Below are 20117 nucleotides of genomic sequence, written 5' to 3'. Positions count from 1 at the left end.
GTGTCTGAGAGGAAGCCATTTACTGCCAGTAATGGGGTGATTTCGTTTAATACAATTACATTCAAATGCAATTGCAAATACCTTAACTCTTACAATTGCAAATGCAATTACAAATGAGTGCAGCTCCATTGCATTTAAATACAAATGCAAATTCAACTGAGACTTCACAAATGATTATTCAAATGCAGTTGTCAAAATATATATTGAAACTCCTCACCAATAATTGAAAAAGGAACACTTCATCAAAACATAGAAACTTTTCTCTATCAATTCAAACTGCCCCCTATTATAACAAACACCTTTAATCACGCTCAGGTTGTAATTAGTTGTGTTCTGAAATGACTTCAAACATCCCTTAGCCCTGCCATTAGTTGAACAATGGATCCCTAACAGCAGTACCATTAATTTAACTTGGAATTGATTAAACAGTAATATTTGCTAAATGCATTTGATAGATTATTCAAATGCATTTGTCAAAGGTGTTTGAAATCGATGAAATACATTTTATCAAATGCAAATACTTTGCAAACTGATTCAAATGCAAATGTTAATGCAATGTATATTTCTTAAATGCACTTAGATGCAATTATACACTAGGGCAGTTTAGGATAGTTCAGACTTTTCAACTCATTTTACCTGTCTCAGGTAGCTTTCATAGAAGAACTACACTTGAGTTGAAAAGCCTGATCTGTCCTGAACTGCCATTGCGTACATGGAGTTATATGATAACTTGAACCCAACCCTGATTTCAGCACCAGCCAACCACCTGTCTAAAACAAAACATAGAGATTGTTTTGTGTTACATTAATGTGATGTCCTAATTGTGAAAGGTAGATTGTTGTTTGTTGGTTACATTCTGCCTGATTTTCTTCTTTATAAAAGTAGCAGTCATAGCAGAATACCTTCTGTCTTTTCTGTCTAAAACTGACAAAGTGGTCATTAACTACCAATAATGGACCAATTACCTGCCAATAATTGACCAATATTGACCACTATCAACGCGCCTAGCACTTCATAGTCCTTTGCAGTCTCTTAACGAAAAGTTTTTCAGTTTCCTTTATTGCAACCATTTTAGTGCTGGATATATTGAAAGCATTCACCTTCCTGACACTGGACCCTTGCCTGTTTACCTCAGTTCACAAGGCACATCACACATGCTCAGTTAACTTACAATATTACACTTAAACAGGGTCAATTTAGTGATGCAGCATCGGTAATGGTCTGTGTTAAGAATTTAATACACTTAGAGGTGGGCTATACACTTAAACGATAATCACTTAAGTGAGGTAGTCTATTAAGTCACACTTTACATTAGATGTCTCTGAATATACTGTAATACACTGTAGTTGCATGCATGTATTGTAACAATATTGTAAATAGACAGCAGCATGGGTAAATACAGTGTAATTTAAAAAAGTGCTAGCAACTGGCAGCATGTTTCATTTTCTAATTAAACACGTCGTTAAGTCTAACTGCAGTGTAAATATAGAGTTGTTAGACATTTAATGTAAAGTGTTAACAAAATTATAATACACAAACATGCAATTTGAATATAATAAAATTAAAATAAAAAACACAGGGAAATCATGAAACATGTTCCTTGCTTGAATCTGAAGATAATGATGTGCATTTTTCATGAATTGAATTGTGCATAAGATATGTGATTTCACACAAATATCAAAGCTGGAGAGTGCTGTCTTTAATTAGGCAAATACTTCTGCAAAATACCCTAATAAAATTACAAAACTAGCTACTGGTGAAATATACCCCATCAAAACAATTTGAAAGCAGCTGTACCTTTCCAGAATGGCATCATGTGAACTGATGACACACACACTGTACGGAATTCCTCAAACACTAACCCAGAGACATTGTTCCTACCCTTTGTGCCAGTGACAGAAAGGGTGCATGCTTTGCTGACAAGGAACACACAGATCTTTTGTTGTTTGGCAGCAGCGCATTCTCTTTAAAAAGCTGATGTGTAAATGTGATTGATTTACACAACAATGCTTGAGTTTCTGTCCAGGGTATAAAGGGGAAACTATCGCTATCTGTGGTACAGAGTGACCACAGTATCCAGTACAATGGGGAAGGTAAGGCTCACTACAATATTGTGCATCTTATGTGCATCTGCATATTTATTACAAATATTAAAATATATAATATTATATATAAAACATTATTTTTAATTGAACCTGTTTTCTGATAGCATTCCATTAATTTGTTTATTTTAGATAATTTTCTACGAGGACCGGAACTTCCAGGGCCGCCACTATGAGTGCAGCAGCGACTGTGCTGACCTGCACTCCTACTTCAGCCGCTGTAACTCCGTCCGTGTGGAGAGCGGCTGCTGGATGATGTACGAGCGCCCCAATTACACGGGGTACCAGTACTTCATAAGAAGGGGAGAGTACCCCGACTACCAGCGCTGGATGGGGTTCAATGACTGTGTCAGGTCTTGCCGCATGATCCCACAAGTAAGTTTAATTCTTTTTAAAGGACCAGTGTGCTGGGGAGTTCCTATGCTTGGGAACACAACGCAGGAGTCAGAAATGTAGCATTTGAATGTTTGACTAGAGGCAGAATGTCTTCACAAGGTGCATCTGTGATACTTCTGGTCTGGACTCCTGGGAGGTGTCGACTGCTCTGTTTTCAATCAGTTCTTTAATTATTCTTTTTAAACAGTACCAAGGATCCTACAGGATGAGGGTTTATGAGAGACCTGAATTTGGAGGCCAGATGATGGAGTTTGTGGATGACTGTTCCTCTGTCTACGATCGTTTCCGTTACAACGACATTCACTCCTGCAACGTGATGGATGGCTACTGGATCATGTACGAGCAGCCCAACTACAGAGGAAGACAGTACTTCATGAGGCCCGGAGAGTACAGGAGATACAGCGACTGGGGAGGCATGAGCTCCAGGATTGGGTCCTTCAGACGCATCACTGACTTCAACTAAATTTGGAATTTTATTTACAAAATGTGACAAGAGTGAACTAAAATAAAGATTAATTTAATTTTCCTCCAAAACTGTTTCTTTCCTGTTATTAAGTGGTATGACTAATATGAGAAAGCTTGAATTAAAAAATAAACAGATGATACAGTGCTCCATGGTTATTTGATTGATTAATTTATAAACTTAGATTTGTTTAGTATAAAGATGCTGATCAAAATTTATATATATATATATATATATATATATATATATATATATATATATATATATACACACACACACACACACACACACACACACACACACACACACACACACACACACACACACACACACACATTTCATAGCTGTAGGTATTCAATAACAGTCTCCTTATGTTGGTGCTACATTATCTGTTACTGTATTACAGCATGCTCTGTCAAAATAAAACACACTAGAAGCATTAGTCCTGTTTTAGGCATCTCAGTGCTTTATTAGCGCTCAAAGTAAATGAGCCACCCTAACCTTACTTGGACATAGGCTGAGTGGGAGCATTCCACAATGCTGAACAGCCAGCCCTTTCCCCCGCTCGGTGTCAACCCCCACGCCATGGCAGACCTGCAGAGCTCACTAAATATGATAATTACACACAACTGCAATGTTGTTATGCATAGTTACAATGTACTTAATGTGCAATTTTTTTTTTGCATGATATAGCCCTAGCCCTAACCCTAACTCTAAACCTAATCCTAACTCCCAATCCAAACTCTAAACATAACCCTAACCCTAACCCTTTCATGATACAATCGTATACTTACATATATCATGCACAATGATTGACATGTTAAGTACATTGTAACTATGCAAAATAACATTGGAATTAATGGCTTTTAAAGGACACAGTAATTATATGAATCCCTTGCTTTCTTTTCTACCACCTGGCTTTTATCTGCAACTGAATCATTTCTGTCCTGCTAAGAGTTCAATTTGCAGTTTTGGACACATAATAAAATGTGCACTGATCAGTTTCCACCTGTACCGTTCAGCTGGTAGCAGCGTGTGTGAATGACACCCGTGAATAGAGGATATCATATCATGCATTTGCATTTAAATACAAATGTTCATCAGTGTCATTAAAACAAAGTAGAAAAATACAATTAATTGCAATAATGGAATGAGCTGGATTTTTCTGTACCCGTCTTAAATTTAAAAGCAGCGCTAAACATTTTCGAGTGTTGTAGCAATAACAGAAGAGACGGACCACAGTAGAGTTAAGACTTTTAATCTTTTTATACATTGTGTATCCTAAAAACGTCCCATATTAGAACCTGAGAATTTATAGTGTGCTATAACTCTGCTGGATTGACATTGTTTATATTGCATCTATTTACAACAATACAAGCAATAACTGTTGTCCCAGTTTTCTCATTGAGATAAGCAACAATGAATGTTGCTGGCTATAGCTGGAATGGTTGCCAAGTGCCCCCCACATTAAACATACCCTTTGTATACCAGTGCATGAGAATTCTTTTATATGGTTCAAGACAGGGTTGCTGATCAGGCAGGCCTATTATTCTCATATTACCAAATGGCAAAACAAAATCCTAATTGCACATTGTATTAAAAGAATAGAAAGCTATAGGGAGTGTAGGAATCAATCTGAATCAGGTACCTGCACTTCCAGGTGCCTGTTAATCTCTGGCTGTGCTGGAATCCTCTAGGACGATGACCCATGTTCAAGGTGACTGCTCACATGAGTTGCTCCACCACCCTTTCTGCTGTGCTTCTCTGCTGCACCGTTTCCTAAGCATCACCTCTTCCTTTGTCCCTAACCTATACGGTATGTGAATCCTAGTAGGCTTACACAACATGATAAAAGGTTAAAGTTAGGGTGTAGTTTTTTTTCATATTCACAAATATCACTGAACACTATCAACATTCGTTACCTTCACATTTTTTCTCATAGACAGTTATTTCAAGTCACAAAGCCGGTACCACCAGTTCGAGGAGCGCATTAAAAGCACTGCAGTGATTTTTTGAGGCTAATTTCAACAGGGTTTTTCTATATTTATTGTCAAAACTGTTGGGCAACATCTAATGCTGATGGATTGATCTGTCTTTTAGCCTGCTGTTACCACCTTCATGTTCAAATTTAGTGAAATACAAGTACGGCCATTTTAAAATGAATAAAAAGCCATGTTTGCTTCCTTGGAAAGTGTTATTAGAGTATTTTAATATGTATTTGAAAAAAAAAAAAAAAGCCTATGGTATGGAAAGGCAATAGACATACTATTCTGTCATTTACATTAATTTACTGTACATAAGACATGTGATGAGATTTTACTTACTGCAGTATTGTTGGAGGCAGCGTAGCCGTCTGCCGTGTGGGGGCATGCATTTGCTGCTGAGTGACAGGCAGGTGATCGAGACGGAGGGTGAAGTTGATACACCCCGCAGGCGAACAGGATTTATTTAAATATCAACACACTGAACAGCTCACATGACACTACCAGCAATGGCAGCTCATGGGGTACATGCTTTGGTAGGATCAACAATCTCTGAACTAATCTTCTCTGTTCAATAATAAACTACGTTGCTGAAGAGGTTGATCATGGCGGATAAAAGGTTAGGGCATATGATGGGTGGATATGCAATGGGCTGATATGCGATGGATTGCTGTACTTCAAATACTGGTAGTCAAATTTGTTTAGGTATTAACTTTAATATAAATAATATTAAAACATTCAGAAAAGTTTATGTTACATATAGGGCATGCAGTTTAATTAGTTATAAAGCTTAACACAGCAAAACAATGTTCAGTGCTATTAATACTTCACATATATAGACACAATATTAATGTCAAATATAGATACTTTATACTCTAAAGCCAGAGTGTGAGAAAGACTGCATGGCATGATCAGTTTGCTCAGTTTCCTTTCTAACAGTGATATCAGACTTCTAGCAATTCTTTAATTTGGTGTCATCAAACCGGATCAAAGGGAAATAAAACATTCTGCTGATATGCAAATCAGGGTAATTTAGATAACAATAGCTTGCTCTACTCTGCACATTCTGGTCATTGGTATAAATTTATGCAGTCCAGCGTTGGTGTGGGTTGTGAACAATAATCAGAAATGGGAAAGGTAAGATAAAGCATTCTGATACAGAGAGATATTTACAGAGATATTTTGCTATCAGCAGCTATAGTCTTTTTGCTATTATGAAATAAAATTAGTTTTTAGATTTGGGCAAAGAAAATGAAACATTAATTATGGAATATTCTTCTTCTTCTTCTTCTTCTTCTTCTTCTTCTTCTTCTTCTTCTTCTTCTTCTTCTTCTTCTTCTTATTATTATTATTATTATTATTATTATTATTATTATTATTATTATTATTATTATTAATAATGTGCATCTCATCTGTTTGTGGTTCTCACTATTTTCCAATGGTTTCTTGCTCACAGATCATTTTCTACGAGGACAGGAGCTTCCAGGGCCGCTGCTATGAGTGCAGCTCTGACTGCCCTGACCTGCACTCCTTCTTCAGCCGCTGTAACTCCATCCGTGTGGAGAGCGGCTGCTGGGTCCTGTACGAGCGCCCCAATTACACGGGGTACCAGTACGTGCTGACCAGGGGAGAGTACCCCGACTACCAGCGCTGGATGGGGTTCAATGAGAGCATCAAGTCCTGTCGAATTATCAGAAATGTAAGCCACATGGGTTGCAAGATATGATCTGCTGTTCCAAATGTAGTATGTAATGTAATTTAGTTGTAAATAAATAATTTGGTTTTGTCTTATCAATTATGGATATTTCAGTTTTTGAAGAGCATGAAGCAATGCACTGCAGAACTAAGACCATCATTTGTGATGGCATGTAATATTAGGAGGTTACAAAATTTAGAAGTGAGTAGTTTTTCGAGATTTATATATATATATATATATATATATATATATATATATATATATGTACACCAAACGTAATATAAACCTTTATGCTACTAGTGGTAAACTGTGACAATGTAATAACTAGTACAGAACAGAGAGCACAACATTTGAATCCTAAACTAGGATTGGTTCTGTTTGAATTATAATTGTAATTTTATACACATTTGCAGTACTCTAATATTACGTTGATTTCCATCCTCTAGGTTTATGGGAACACCTACAAAATCAGGGTATATGAGAGACCAGAGTTTGAAGGCCAGAGCAAGGAGCTTTCCGAGGACTGTCCCTCTGTCTTTGATAACTTCCAGTTCCGGGAGATCAGCTCCTGCATTGTGGTGGACGGCGCCTGGGTGTTCTATGAGCAGCCCAACTACAAGGGGCGTCAGTACTTCCTGGAGCGAGGGGAATACCGCCGCCACAACGACTGGGGGGCAACCTCCCCCACTGTCGGATCCCTCCGCAGGATCACAGAGTTCTAGACTGACGCCCGTCCCAATGCATCACATGCAATAAAGGGATTTAAGCAGCCAAGCTTGTTCTGCCTTTTTATTCTCTCTGTCATAAACACCACAAGCATCATAAGCAGACATGCATGCAGCACATTGAAGGCTACACATCCAGTACCATTTACTGTAGCTTTATATGAGGCTCGCACTGCATCAGTAGAACCTCAGCAGTTATTTGAGGTTACATACCCAGGCATAAATTGGATTGTCATGAAAATCTTGTGGTTCGCCTAAAAAGGTTTATACATGAATATTTAAGATCTTTTTTTATTCTAATAAAATAAACTTGTCTTGTTCATCCATGTCGCAATCTACAATAAGTTTGAAGAGCATTTTGCTGTTAGTTTGATAATTTTTTACATGTCCTCACTCAAGTATTTTGATGCCGTTTTTGGAAAAACATTGTTAAATTTAGGCTACTCTAGCAACAGAGAAATACAAAAATCTGATTATTTAGAGATAATCTACAGTCATAAAATGCAATATTAAGTAGCTTGACACAGGACTCGAAATTCCAGTGAGACTGGCGCATCTGATTTAAATGTCTGGACTACGTTCCCACAACGTAAATCACTTGGGCCGTCTCAGCTTTACTTTCAAGGTACCTTAACAAAGCACCCTAGTTAGTCTTATTCGAAGACTTCAAAAGCAAAGAAAACTGTCATAAAGCAGATTGAAAGAATGGCAATGCATAGGTAAGCACTGTAAAGCCCAGAGAGGTATGGTAAAGCATATTAAATAGCATGACAAATGGTGAACTATGGTAAACGTACAATATAAACCATGGGGAAAGTATGGGAAAACTACAAAATATATCAGTGGTTAATTGATTCATTACAAAAAAAGACTTTAAATGCCATTCAGGAATATTGGTTCTCCTTCTGAATATCTGTACCCCTTGTAACAAAGTGATCTTTCTCTGCATATAAGTCTATATATATTCATGCATTTTCAACTAAAACCTTAATTTTAAGAACATTTTCCCAAACCCTCACCCTAAACTTGTACCATCCAGTCCACTCTGACAGGTCCAGTTTCACCTACATTAATACATACAGCCTGCAAACATGTACATACAAACAGGACATTTACACATGCATGTAGTTGGGAAAAAATATTCGTTCTCCTGGGTGAACAAATATTCAGGGGACCCAATATTCGATTACACCTGCAATCAAATAGACTGATCAGGAGGTGACTGCCAAGTTCCTTGCTTGGTTCAACGCTGCGGCATTTTTGGCAGTGATGATTCCAGATTCCTCCCACAACTCAACAACATGCACATAAACCAACGTGCATCCTCAAAGCAATGACTTAAAAAAACAGCACACAGGTGAACAAATCAAAACGTGCAGCTAGCCCTTAACGTCTTCTCTGCTTACCTGCACTTGCTATATATAATATATATATATATATATATATATGTGTGTATGTGTATATATATATATATATATATATATATATATATATATATATATATATATATATATATATATATAGTATACACACACACACACACACACACACACACACATATATTTCTATGCTGCCTTTTTTTGGTGAAATATTTGGATTGACTGGGATTCATAAATTAGAGAAAACCCCTGAAGGACTTACACATTTATCCAAATGTGACACATTTATTAGGAACAATGCTGCACAAAAGGTTTGGAAACGCATGCTAATTGTTTTCAACAGTATGCAGACCTTTTTTTTTTTAGGTTACAGCCATCTTTTAATGTACTTTATGTATGTATTCTTTCCCATTGTGCTTTCTTACCTCTTCAATCTAACATTGGATTTATTCATTAGTCATTTAGCAGATGCTTTTATCCAAAGCGATTTACAGACTAGGGGGTGAACTGTGCATTGCAACTGCTGCAGAGCTTACAGAGGACCTTGTTTTATGTCTCATCTGAAAGACTGAGCACAAGCAGGTTAAGTGACTTGCTCAGGGTCACACACAGTGAGCCAGTGGCTGAACCAAGAACCTCCTGTTAACAAGCCCCTTTCTTTAGCCACTGGACCACCAAGCCTCCTTTTAAATAGTCTGTAATCCTGCTAGTATTCACTGTAACATTTCCATTGCCACTAGATCAGGGTCACGTTCCCCTCATGTTTAGCAGCCTCTTTGTTGTGAGACTGGTGAATCAGTGCTTTAGAACAATGTGATGAGCCTGGATAACTTTTTCAATTGCTGTTTGAAAGGCTTATTAATTTATACAAAAAAAAAACCAAACAAACACGTATTTAATTGTATTGTCTTGTCTGAGTATAAAATGAAACACTGCAAGCTATGCTTCATTGAAGTGTTTGGTATAGTGGAAGCCTAATCTTTTACAATGGGAAAGGTAAGCTGTGTTAGTAAACATACTGTGCATTTGGATCTACACTATAGTGTTTTTCCATATCTGTGTAGGGTTCTCAAAAGCACTTTACAGCATTATATTTTTTTTAGATAATATTCTATGAGGACAGGAACTTCCAGGGTCGCTGCTATGAGTGCAGCTCTGACTGCCCTGACCTGCACTCCTACTTCAGCCGCTGTAACTCAGTCCGTGTGGAGAGCGGCTGCTGGGTCCTGTACGAGCGCCCCAATTACACGGGCTACCAGTACGTGCTGACCAGGGGAGAGTACCCCGACTACCAGCGCTGGATGGGATTCAATGAGAGCATCACGTCCTGTCGAATGATCAGAAATGTAAGTAGAAGAAGTCACTCCTCATACATGCAATCGTTAAACCAGTTACTGACAACTGAACTGCTCATGCATGTTACATGTCTGATTTCCACCTGCTTCCTGGTCTTTCATAGCATCATCTCAGTGAGGGTGTTAAAGACAGTAACTAGAATAGGAAAGAATAAATTCAGCATTCTTTTTATATGACTTGGGCAGGGTAGATCAAGTAAGAAGACACATATCAATTCCCGGGATGTTGGTCTTTACAGGGAATGGACGATCCAAGCCCTATCTGAGAATTAGCCAGGTGGAAGTTTAGCTGGGGAAGAATTGCTTTCCACTGTAATGGATGTTAACACCCCTGCTGCTTAAAAAAGGAAGAGTAATGTCCACAGCGTAGGCAGGACCATGGTTTAATTTCTCATCTGAAGGACTGCACCTAGCCCCATGCTGAAGCATTGGCTGAGCTCTGACTCAGGGAGGAAACTCGACTCTACTGAGCCCCTTTCTTGAGTGCTTAATTTTTCTTTTAACCCCAACCTCTCTCAGCTAATGAGGTCTGAAGTGACAACTTTGAATTAGACTGCTGCATCAGCCCATTTCCATCACCCAAAACATTAGTATGCTACGCAACACAAATATATTTCAACAGGCATTCACAAAAACTGAAAATACTCTACAACATATAATTTCAATCTGGATATCATAAACTGTAATAGTTGTTTTTGAGGTAATCCTGTCACTTCTGTGCACTTTGGTAGATCTAACCCTTAAAAAATCAGATCATTTGACCTATTATTATTATTGATTAACTACAGAACACAAATTAAATGAGGTTACTTGTATTCATGTGTATGTTTTTTTAAAAAATCATTTTTATTGCTTGTGCTTTATTACAGACCAGTGGCTCATATAGACTGAAGATCTATGATAGGCCCAACTTGGAAGGCCAGATGATGGAATTCTCTGATGACATGCCCTCAATGCAGGAGCATTTCCAGGGCAAAGAGGTCCACTCCTGCAACGTGTTGGAGGGCGCCTGGGTCTTCTTCGAGCATCCCAACTACAGGGGTCAACAGTACCTGCTGGAGAAGGGGGAGTACCGTTGCTACACCGACTGGGGTGCCCTGCACCCCATCATCGGCTCCTTCAGACGCATCACCGAGTTTTAAAATTATAAAATAAACATCCCTTTCTAATAAAGGCAAATACATTAATCAAACACCCCTCTGTGTCCTCTTAAATTATCTGTTTTATGGTGATAGTTTTATAATGGTACCATAGTTGGCTAAATGATGTCTATTTTATTTATCTTAACCGTGTCAGAGCTTCATAACGTTTCTCAGACCTTGGTTCATTATATGTTTTTAATGTATGTAGTATAGTTAATAATTTGGTCAGCTTTGGGGGGAAACCCCAGCTGGATTAATACAAAGTTAAGACACACTAGTTATTTGGAACTACAGAATACACATACTGTACATGCATACACACATATATATAGGCTTTTGTTAAAAAAAGGCAGGATAGAAATAGTGTTACTTTTGTTGGTAAGTATATAACATCTGCATATCATTCAAGGAAACATGGACGTGAAAGTTCACTTTTACCCTATCCACTACAACATGCATGAAAACCATATGACTACTGATCACTTCTTAACATGTGATGACTGTGTAGTATTTAAATAGTGTAAATAAGGTATTATTTGAGCCACCATGAGGCAGCACACATTATGTATGCTATAAGTTACAGACCAATATCTCTGATTAGTCTGGATTACAAAGAATCCTCTATTACATTAGCAGAGAAACTAGCAATAAACCCTACTTCTTCAAAGAAGTCAATTACATCAGAATCAAATCCCACAATAAGCAATACAGCTTTCATGCAACACTGTGAGAGCAGAGCAGTGTGACTGATCAGTGTAACAGCGAGGTATTTTTATAAATAACAATATTGAGCGCTTGCTTAAATTGTAGCTTTTTATCTATCTGTTATACCCTATAGCATGATATACTTGAACTTACAAAAAGCCATTGACAATGTGTCACATCAAGGACTAATCCTAAAGATACAATCTGTGGGAATACAAGGAAGTCAATGCATTTGGATACAGAACTGGTCAAAACTTAGGAAGCAGAGCGTACTTGTAAGAGGGAAGCCTCTAGCTGGGGTCATGTACTCAGTGGGGTGCAGCAGGGCTCTATGCTTGGACCCCTTATCTACACCAACAGCTTAGATCAAATGAAATTCAGTGGGGGGTATAGAACTGGAACAGGCTGACCAAGAGAAAGACCTTGGTGTTGTAACAGCCTCATCGCTGTCAGCAACCACACAGTGCAGGGAAGCAATCAGAACGGCAAACACAATGTATGTAGCCAAAAGTACAAACACCAAGGAGGCTAGATGAGGCTGCATAATGAACATCTGGGAATTAGGTGGAGATAGACAGGACACAGGGAAGCAGGCACTTCTTCACACTGAGAGTAGTGAGGGCATGGAATGGGTTACCTAGTCATGTTGTTGAGGCTGAATCCCTTGCATTCTTTAAGACCATCTTGACAATGTTCTGAGATTAATCAGCTACTCGGAACCGGACAAGCAGAAATGGGCCTTATGGCCTCCTCTCGTTTGTGAATTTTCTTATGTTTATCTGGGTATTGGAAGTTAAATAAACCTATGGTTTTGAAGACCTTTTTTGTAAAGGTGAGGGAAGAACATATTTATTGAATACCTACCAATTAATAAATACTTTTCAAAGGCAATTAGGAGCTCAAGTACCAGTATCAGCAAACACTTATTAATGAAGTACAAAAACAGATTGAATGAAAACTTTTGATTTCAAAATCAATATAATCAACCTGCACCAAGCCTGGAATTGGGGTTTGGCAGGGTGCAATGATTTGTTTAATTCATATTCATATACAGTGTGAATAAAAAAATAAAAAAACAGATGCTATGTTCAATAATCTTTACTTCTGTAAAGTCAGAAGTACATACCCAAATACAACTCTAGTTCATTCTCAAGTAGAGTAGAGTCCTCTTTTCTCTTACATAGCTTCTCAGAATAAGGTATGCACAGTTTTGGTCAGGGACCATGGCTACCACATCACCTGCACTTTCACACGTTTTCCATTTCTGTCTTCCTTACCTCTTTGCGTATATCAATAAAGACACTATGCGTCAAACAGCACATGTGCACCACAACAGATCAATGTGCTGCATACAGTGCCTCTTGTAAATAAATCATTATATAGTACAGTTGTCCTGCAGCTTTACATGCGGAAAAGTTCATGTCGTTAAAGTATCCCTGGTCCACTCAATCAGCCTTTGTCAATATATACCAGGTATTTACAATGCAGAGATCATTTATCAAAGCAAATGGACATGGCAGATTTATTTTGCTCCTGAAGGTTTACATTTACTGTACTTGCTATTCAATGAATCTTCATTTACTAAAAATAACTCTGCACAGTGATAAAAATCAGAGCTGTCAAAATCACAGCAGGTCTACTTCATTATTTCATACCTCGGCACCACAGTTTGATGAATGCATTACACAGGTCTGTCTTTACAAAACAGATAAGCACTTTTTGGGGGGTATAAATATCAGGGGTTTATAATACACAGAGTACAAGCAGAAAGAGGAAGGTGTGTGTGAGACCATTGTATTCACCTAGATTAGATGTTACAAGCAGTACTGTATGTAGATTCTGTCATCAGATGAGAAATGTACGTTCTGCTCTCATCTACAATACATCGGTTCACTTGAGCTCTATCATATAGCAGACCTATCATTAGTCTTCAATATTATCAGATCTCAGTACAAAACATGCTTATCCATAGCTCTGGCTTATCATACTAATAGTGGGCCTGTTCCAGTTCTGTACTACCCATTTGATCCTTTATTTTGTGTCTTTGACCAGTGAACCAATTGTTGATTTCCTAGGTGGCTGAAAACAAGTAGGATTCTCCACCAAGCTTTGTGTCATATGCAGATTTTACAAGTTATTTCACAAGTCCAAGAATATTATGTCATGCAATCTCTTTGTATCCATCCTTGGAGTAAATTCTTCGAAGAAGTCTTAGAGGTTTGCCAGAAAGGATCGACCTTGTTTGTCTCCTCTAATGTTGCTAATCCTGGCTCTGCTTTTTCTTGCTAATAGAATTTGGGATTATACAGTTAGTTTAATTGAAATCATATACTTTTTAGATTTTAAACATTTTCCAAGGGGTCAAAACAAAAACAACAGACAATTGTATGTAAGAAAAATATTTACAGATGCAGGCTTAGAGACGGATGTATTTCTTAAGTGCAGAGAATATCAACATGAATTTTGCACTGGAAAGAGTGAGGATGTCAATACTTTTGACCACCACTGTATTTATTTTTAATATGAAATCTGTGAGGTTCACAAACCTGCAAACACATGAAGTGTGACAGGAGCTTAACGGAACAAACACAATAAAGAGATTTGAAATTGAAACCGGACCTTTGTCTCTTGCTTTGTAAGCAACTTGATGATTCTAAACATTAATTCAGAGCTGTGGCAAGTGTGAACTCTAACCCGCCAGGCCAGGGTGCAGTGAATAGGGCCGACTAAACCACCCAACAAAGAGCCAGAGCCTGTGCTGATGAGTCAGGGGGATTTGCCAGTAAGAGTTGAGCACATTCGCAGCTTTGCATAGCAGGGGGTTTTCTGCACCCGAGGGTCATTAAAATAACACAGTACTTGATGATAAAGGGCCTATATAAACAGACTCATGGCCAGATTCCTAACAGCAGTTCACTGATCCATCCCTCTTTGGCACACTACTCAGAATGGGCAAGGTAAGGGGATACTTGATGGGGTTTGGAAGATCGATCATGGATTCTCCTGCATGCACCACTTATGTGACAGTTTTATCAACACTATCTATCTAACTATCTATCTATTTATCTATCTATCTATCTATCTCACATGTGAAAAAGAAATACTGATGTACAGCTAAATCATTTCATCTTAAAGTATTAGCTGATGTAATTGTGCTGCTATTTGAGAAATTTCTTTTAAAGTGCAAGACGATTTAGATGTTCAAATGTCTGTCTACCTGCCTGGCTATATATTTACTAACCGGTCTGTTCATCCAACCGTGTACTCATCTCTTCTAATTAAGTTTAAATGAGTTGTATTGACATTTCAAAGGCATGTAGGAACATACACAGAAAATACAAATTGGAAGGTCCTTTAGTAAAATGTAAAAAAATAGTCAATAGTTAAACAATAACTACCAGAACAGAAAGAGTTTTCAGCCACAATATTCACTTCATTGCTCATCTCCTGTATTGATACCAAAATTAGCTAAAAAGAGTGAGAGAGAAAGAGAGAGAGAGAGAGAGAGAGAGAGAGAGAGAGAGAGAGAGAGAGAGAGAGAGAGAGAGAATTCCACTTGAACAGAAAATATATCTTTCAACTTTAGATTATATTCTTTGAGGACCGGAGCTTCCAGGGCCGCCACTATGAGTGCAGCTCTGACTGCCCTGACCTGCACTCCTACTTCAGCCGCTGTAACTCCGTCCGTGTGGAGAGCGGCTGCTGGGTCCTGTACGAGCGCCCCAATTACACGGGGTACCAGTACGTGCTGACCAGGGGAGAGTACCCCGACTACCAGCGCTGGATGGGATACAGTGACTCCATCAGGTCCTGCCGCACGATCCCACAGGTAAGTTCTGTTCTTATCTGTGAAAACACCCTTGTGATGATGAGTTCTTCATTGCAAACCTAATCTTCTATCAAGCCAAAATACAAAAAAACAAAATACAGGCACGCTTGATAGTATGCTTTAGATGTTGTAGCCTTGAGATAACAATAAACAAAAAAAATGTTCACGTCCAACAAGTTTATAGAAAGGAAACCAGAATGTATTCAGTCAGATGCTGTTACACTAAAGTTTATCAGTAAACATACTGTTGCCTACAGTTGCAGTTAGTAAGTCATTGTTTAAAAATCTGAAGTCCTGCTCGACACGAGAGGATTGTATTATTGCAAATGTAATGCCTTAAGCCTCGAAGGTAACAATCCTATCACAGCACACCGCTGAGCACACGATTGGTTTGAAAACTAAGCAATGGTGTGGCACCTAAAGGGTTAACACCGGCTTGTGTAAGGCTCTGAGAGCTAGAGTTAGGGTGATTGAAATGAAAACACCTTACTACATGGAAAAGGTGCCAATGCATAAAGACAATACCATTTACTCATGTGTTACTACTGCAGTATCCACAGCATAGCGATTCAAATTCATGCTATATTATTACAAAGCACACAGGAAAGGGTCCATTCAGTCTAGGCCCCAGTCTACTTAAGAGTTAACTTTTGGTGACTGATCTAAAGCTGCCTGTATTAACAACAGGACAGCAGTGGCTCCTACAGAATGAAGATCTATGAGAGACCCGACTTCGGAGGCCAGTCGATGGAGTTCAGTGATGACTGCGAGTCTGTCCACGATCGCTTCCACAACCGTGACATTCACTCCTGCAACGTGATGGATGGCTACTGGACCATGTACGAGCACCCCAGCTACATGGGAAGACAGTACTTCATGAGGCCCGGAGAGTACAGGAGATTCAGCGACTGGGGGGCAAGTTGTGCCACTGTTGGCTCTTTTAGGAGAATCACTGACTTCTAAATCACTGCAAAATCCTCGTTCCCTTGTTCCCTCTGTAACTAAAAGTCAAATAAAACGATCTCTGAGCACTGATGAATTGGTCTTGCTTCCCCCTTTGTAAATGTTTTGCTTGCACATGTTTGTAATATGAACAGTGGAAAGGCGAGTGGGATAATTTGATTATAAAAATCTGTTCCCCTCTGCAATTGCAGTATGTGGTCTCCTGAAGGTACTGTGGGATTGCAGCCCGTATGACGCTGGCTCCTTTCTGTATTTGACCATAAAGGGCTTCAGTTTCCAGTTTTGGAGTTTCAATAAGGTGAATAAAATATAAAATACAACGCTGTGATTCCTTCGCCCCCATCATTCAGTGCAGGAATGCAGCTGAAAGGAAATCAAAGGCAGATGTTTGACGTCAGTGGCTGCGTAGTGTTTACCCAGTGCACTGGCAGAGACCTGTTTCCATTAACTTGGCTCGTTCTCCAATGCCAACGCGACAAGTAGCTATATGCTAGCTGTACAGTCTGTATAGATGCTCATTGGTTAACTTTAAAATCCAGGAAAAAATACAATTTTAACCACTGGTTTTATAAATCCTATCAGTATTTTTAGGGTCCTGATGGTCTCAAAGATCAAGATGGAGTTTGTTGATTTCAAAATGCTGCATGACCTGGGCAGCTTTGCGAGACGTTGGTGCATTGAGGAGGGTGTGTGTGCTGTGAGTGAGGAGGGACAGTTTTGAGAGACGTTGGTGCATTGAGGAGGGGGTGTGTGCTGTGAGTGAGGAGGGACAGTTTTGAGAGACGTTGGTGCATTGAGGAGGGGGTGTGTGCTGTGAGTGAGGAGGGACAGTTTTGAGGGACGTTGGTGCATTGAGGAGGGGGTGTGTGCTGTGAGTGAGGAGGGACAGTTTTGAGAGATGTTGGTGCATTGAGGAGGGGGTGTGTGCTGTGAGTGAGGAGGGACAGTTTTGAGAGACGTTGGTGCATTGAGGAGGGGGTGTGTGCTGTGAGTGAGGAGGGACAGTTTTGAGAGATGTTGGTGCATTGAGGAGGGTGTGTGTGCTGTGAGTGAGGAGGGACAGTTTTGAGAGACGTTGGTGCATTGAGGAGGGGGGGTGTGCTGTGAGTGAGGAGGGACAGTTTTGAGGGATGTTGGTGCATTGAGGAGGGGGTGTGTGCTGTGAGTGAGGAGGGACAGTTTTGAGAGATGTTGGTGCATTGAGGAGGGGGTGTGTGCTGTGAGTGAGGAGGGACAGTTTTGAGAGATGTTGGTGCATTGAGGAGGGGGTGTGTGCTGTGAGTGAGGAGGGACAGTTTTGAGGGACGTTGGTGCATTGAGGAGGGGGTGTGTGCTGTGAGTGAGGAGGGACAGTTTTGAGAGATGTTGGTGCATTGAGGAGGGGGTGTGTGCTGTGAGTGAGGAGGGACAGTTTTGAGAGACATTGGTGCATTGAGGAGGGGGTGTGTGCTGTGAGTGAGGAGGGACAGTTTTGAGAGACGTTGGTGCATTGAGGAGGGGGTGTGTGCTGTGAGTGAGGAGGGACAGTTTTGAGAGATGTTGGTGCATTGAGGAGGGGGTGTGTGCTGTGAGTGAGGAGGGACAGTTTTGAGAGATGTTGGTGCATTGAGGAGGGGGTGTGTGCTGTGAGTGAGGAGGGACAGTTTTGAGAGACGTTGGTGCATTGAGGAGGGGGTGTGTGCTGTGAGTGAGGAGGGACAGTTTTGAGAGATGTTGGTGCATTGAGGAGGGGGTGTGTGCTGTGAGTGAGGAGGGACAGTTTTGAGAGATGTTGGTGCATTGAGGAGGGTGTGTGTGCTGTGAGTGAGGAGGGACAGTTTTGAGAGATGTTGGTGCATTGAGGAGGGGGTGTGTGCTGTGAGTGAGGAGGGACAGTTTTGAGAGACGTTGGTGCATTGAGGAGGGGGTGTGTGCTGTGAGTGAGGAGGGACAGTTTTGAGAGATGTTGGTGCATTGAGGAGGGGGTGTGTGCTGTGAGTGAGGAGGGACAGTTTTGAGAGATGTTGGTGCATTGAGGAGGGGGTGTGTGCTGTGAGTGAGGAGGGACAGTTTTGAGGGACGTTGGTGCATTGAGGAGGGGGTGTGTGCTGTGAGTGAGGAGGGACAGTTTTGAGAGATGTTGGTGCATTGAGGAGGGTGTGTGTGCTGTGAGTGAGGAGGGACAGTTTTGAGAGATGTTGGTGCATTGAGGAGGGGGTGTGTGCTGTGAGTGAGGAGGGACAGTTTTGAGAGATGTTGGTGCATTGAGGAGGGAGTGTGTGCTGTGAGTGAGGAGGAACAGTTTTGAGAGATGTTGGTGCATTGAGGAGGGGGTGTGTGCTGTGAGTGAGGAGGGACAGTTTTGAGAGATGTTGGTGCATTGAGGAGGGAGTGTGTGCTGTGAGTGAGGAGGGACAGTTTTGAGAGATGTTGGTGCATTGAGGAGGGGGTGTGTGCTGTGAGTGAGGAGGGACAGTTTTGAGAGATGTTGGTGCATTGAGGAGGGGGTGTGTGCTGTGAGTGAGGAGGGACAGTTTTGAGAGATGTTGGTGCATTGAGGAGGGGGTGTGTGCTGTGAGTGAGGAGGGACAGTTTTGAGGGACGTTGGTGTATTGAGGAGGGGGTGTGTGCTGTGAGTGAGGAGGGACAGCTTGCTCTGTTCATATGAGAAACACTCTCTGAAAGACTGAGATCCCATTGAACTGAAACTTTTGAAACTGGACTGACATACATTTTATCTGTTATGTTATTTTGCACCAGTGTATTTTTTTTTAAATGTTTTTTAAAGTGGCATTATAAGTTTTGTATTGTATTCTAATTTATAGAATAAAGGGATTTAAAAATCTCTCTCTCTCTCTCACCCTCTCTCTCTCTCCTGCTGCTCTATTATTATCCCACGGGTCACAGATAGGGTTCCACAGCTGAGAGGAATTAAGCTAATCCCAGGCAAGAATGCAAAAATAAACTTTGCAGAAGGATTTGGTCACCTTTTAAGGTTGTGCTGGGGAGTGCATTAAGTTTTCCCATATTTAACTCAGTAGAGCCTGCGCTTTCTCATTCCCAGGGCCAGCGGGGATAAGGAACAACAACAAGTGAAATATCCATGGCTGAGTGTTTTACGGCCTTGGTACGACAGTGCGGCAGCAGAAATGGCAGTGCCCCGGATTAGGAGAAAATGCACTTCCAATTGGCTGAATTTTAAAGGTGAGGGATAGACAGCTTTTCTTGTTATGGAGCACACTTGTGGTACTGCATATATACTGTGTGACACACTGCCGTTACGGGTTCTGTCCTGTTCCCCTGGAACAGTGCTGTGGGACGTCCTGCTGTTACGGGTTCTGTCCTGTTCCCCTGGAACAGTGCTGTGTGACGTCCTGCCATTACGGGTTCTGTCCTGTTCC

At 40.3% G+C, this 20117-nt stretch overlaps 4 protein-coding genes across 5 annotated transcripts; all 4 read left to right on the top strand.

Annotated features, from left to right (window-relative positions):
- Positions 1 to 1977: 1977 nt before the first annotated feature.
- LOC121322415 (gamma-crystallin M2-like) lies at positions 1978 to 3108 on the top strand. The gene is made up of 3 exons (XM_041262346.1): positions 1978 to 2093; positions 2235 to 2477; positions 2686 to 3108. The coding sequence occupies exons 1-3, from the start codon at positions 2085 to 2087 to the stop codon at positions 2959 to 2961; spliced, it is 528 nt and encodes a 175-aa protein (XP_041118280.1). The 5' UTR covers positions 1978 to 2084; the 3' UTR covers positions 2962 to 3108.
- A 2939-nt stretch (positions 3109 to 6047) lies between these two features.
- LOC121322413 (gamma-crystallin M2-like) lies at positions 6048 to 7407 on the top strand. 2 transcript variants are annotated; one of them, XM_041262345.1, is made up of 3 exons: positions 6048 to 6080; positions 6400 to 6642; positions 7086 to 7407. In XM_041262345.1, exons 1-3 carry the CDS (start codon positions 6072 to 6074, stop codon positions 7359 to 7361), a joined length of 528 nt encoding a protein of 175 aa, XP_041118279.1. In that variant the 5' UTR covers positions 6048 to 6071; the 3' UTR covers positions 7362 to 7407. The 2 variants fall into 2 exon arrangements, with proteins under 2 accessions (XP_041118279.1, XP_041118278.1); XM_041262344.1 differs by lacking the exon at positions 6048 to 6080 and having other exon boundaries at positions 6382 to 6642.
- A 2303-nt stretch (positions 7408 to 9710) lies between these two features.
- Positions 9711 to 11290, top strand: LOC121321553 (gamma-crystallin M2-like). Its single transcript, XM_041260556.1, has 3 exons — positions 9711 to 9739; positions 9847 to 10089; positions 10968 to 11290. Exons 1-3 carry the CDS (start codon positions 9731 to 9733, stop codon positions 11238 to 11240), a joined length of 525 nt encoding a protein of 174 aa, XP_041116490.1. The 5' UTR covers positions 9711 to 9730; the 3' UTR covers positions 11241 to 11290.
- A 3530-nt stretch (positions 11291 to 14820) lies between these two features.
- On the top strand, positions 14821 to 16802 carry LOC121321533 (gamma-crystallin M2-like). The gene is made up of 3 exons (XM_041260522.1): positions 14821 to 14902; positions 15532 to 15774; positions 16462 to 16802. Exons 1-3 carry the CDS (start codon positions 14894 to 14896, stop codon positions 16735 to 16737), a joined length of 528 nt encoding a protein of 175 aa, XP_041116456.1. The 5' UTR covers positions 14821 to 14893; the 3' UTR covers positions 16738 to 16802.
- The last annotated feature ends 3315 nt before the right edge of the window (positions 16803 to 20117 follow it).

The sequence above is a fragment of the Polyodon spathula genome, chromosome 10, assembly GCF_017654505.1.
Source record: "Polyodon spathula isolate WHYD16114869_AA chromosome 10, ASM1765450v1, whole genome shotgun sequence".
NCBI classification, from domain to species: Eukaryota; Metazoa; Chordata; class Actinopteri; order Acipenseriformes; family Polyodontidae; genus Polyodon; species Polyodon spathula.
This window is presented reverse-complemented; position numbering and strand designations above follow the sequence as displayed.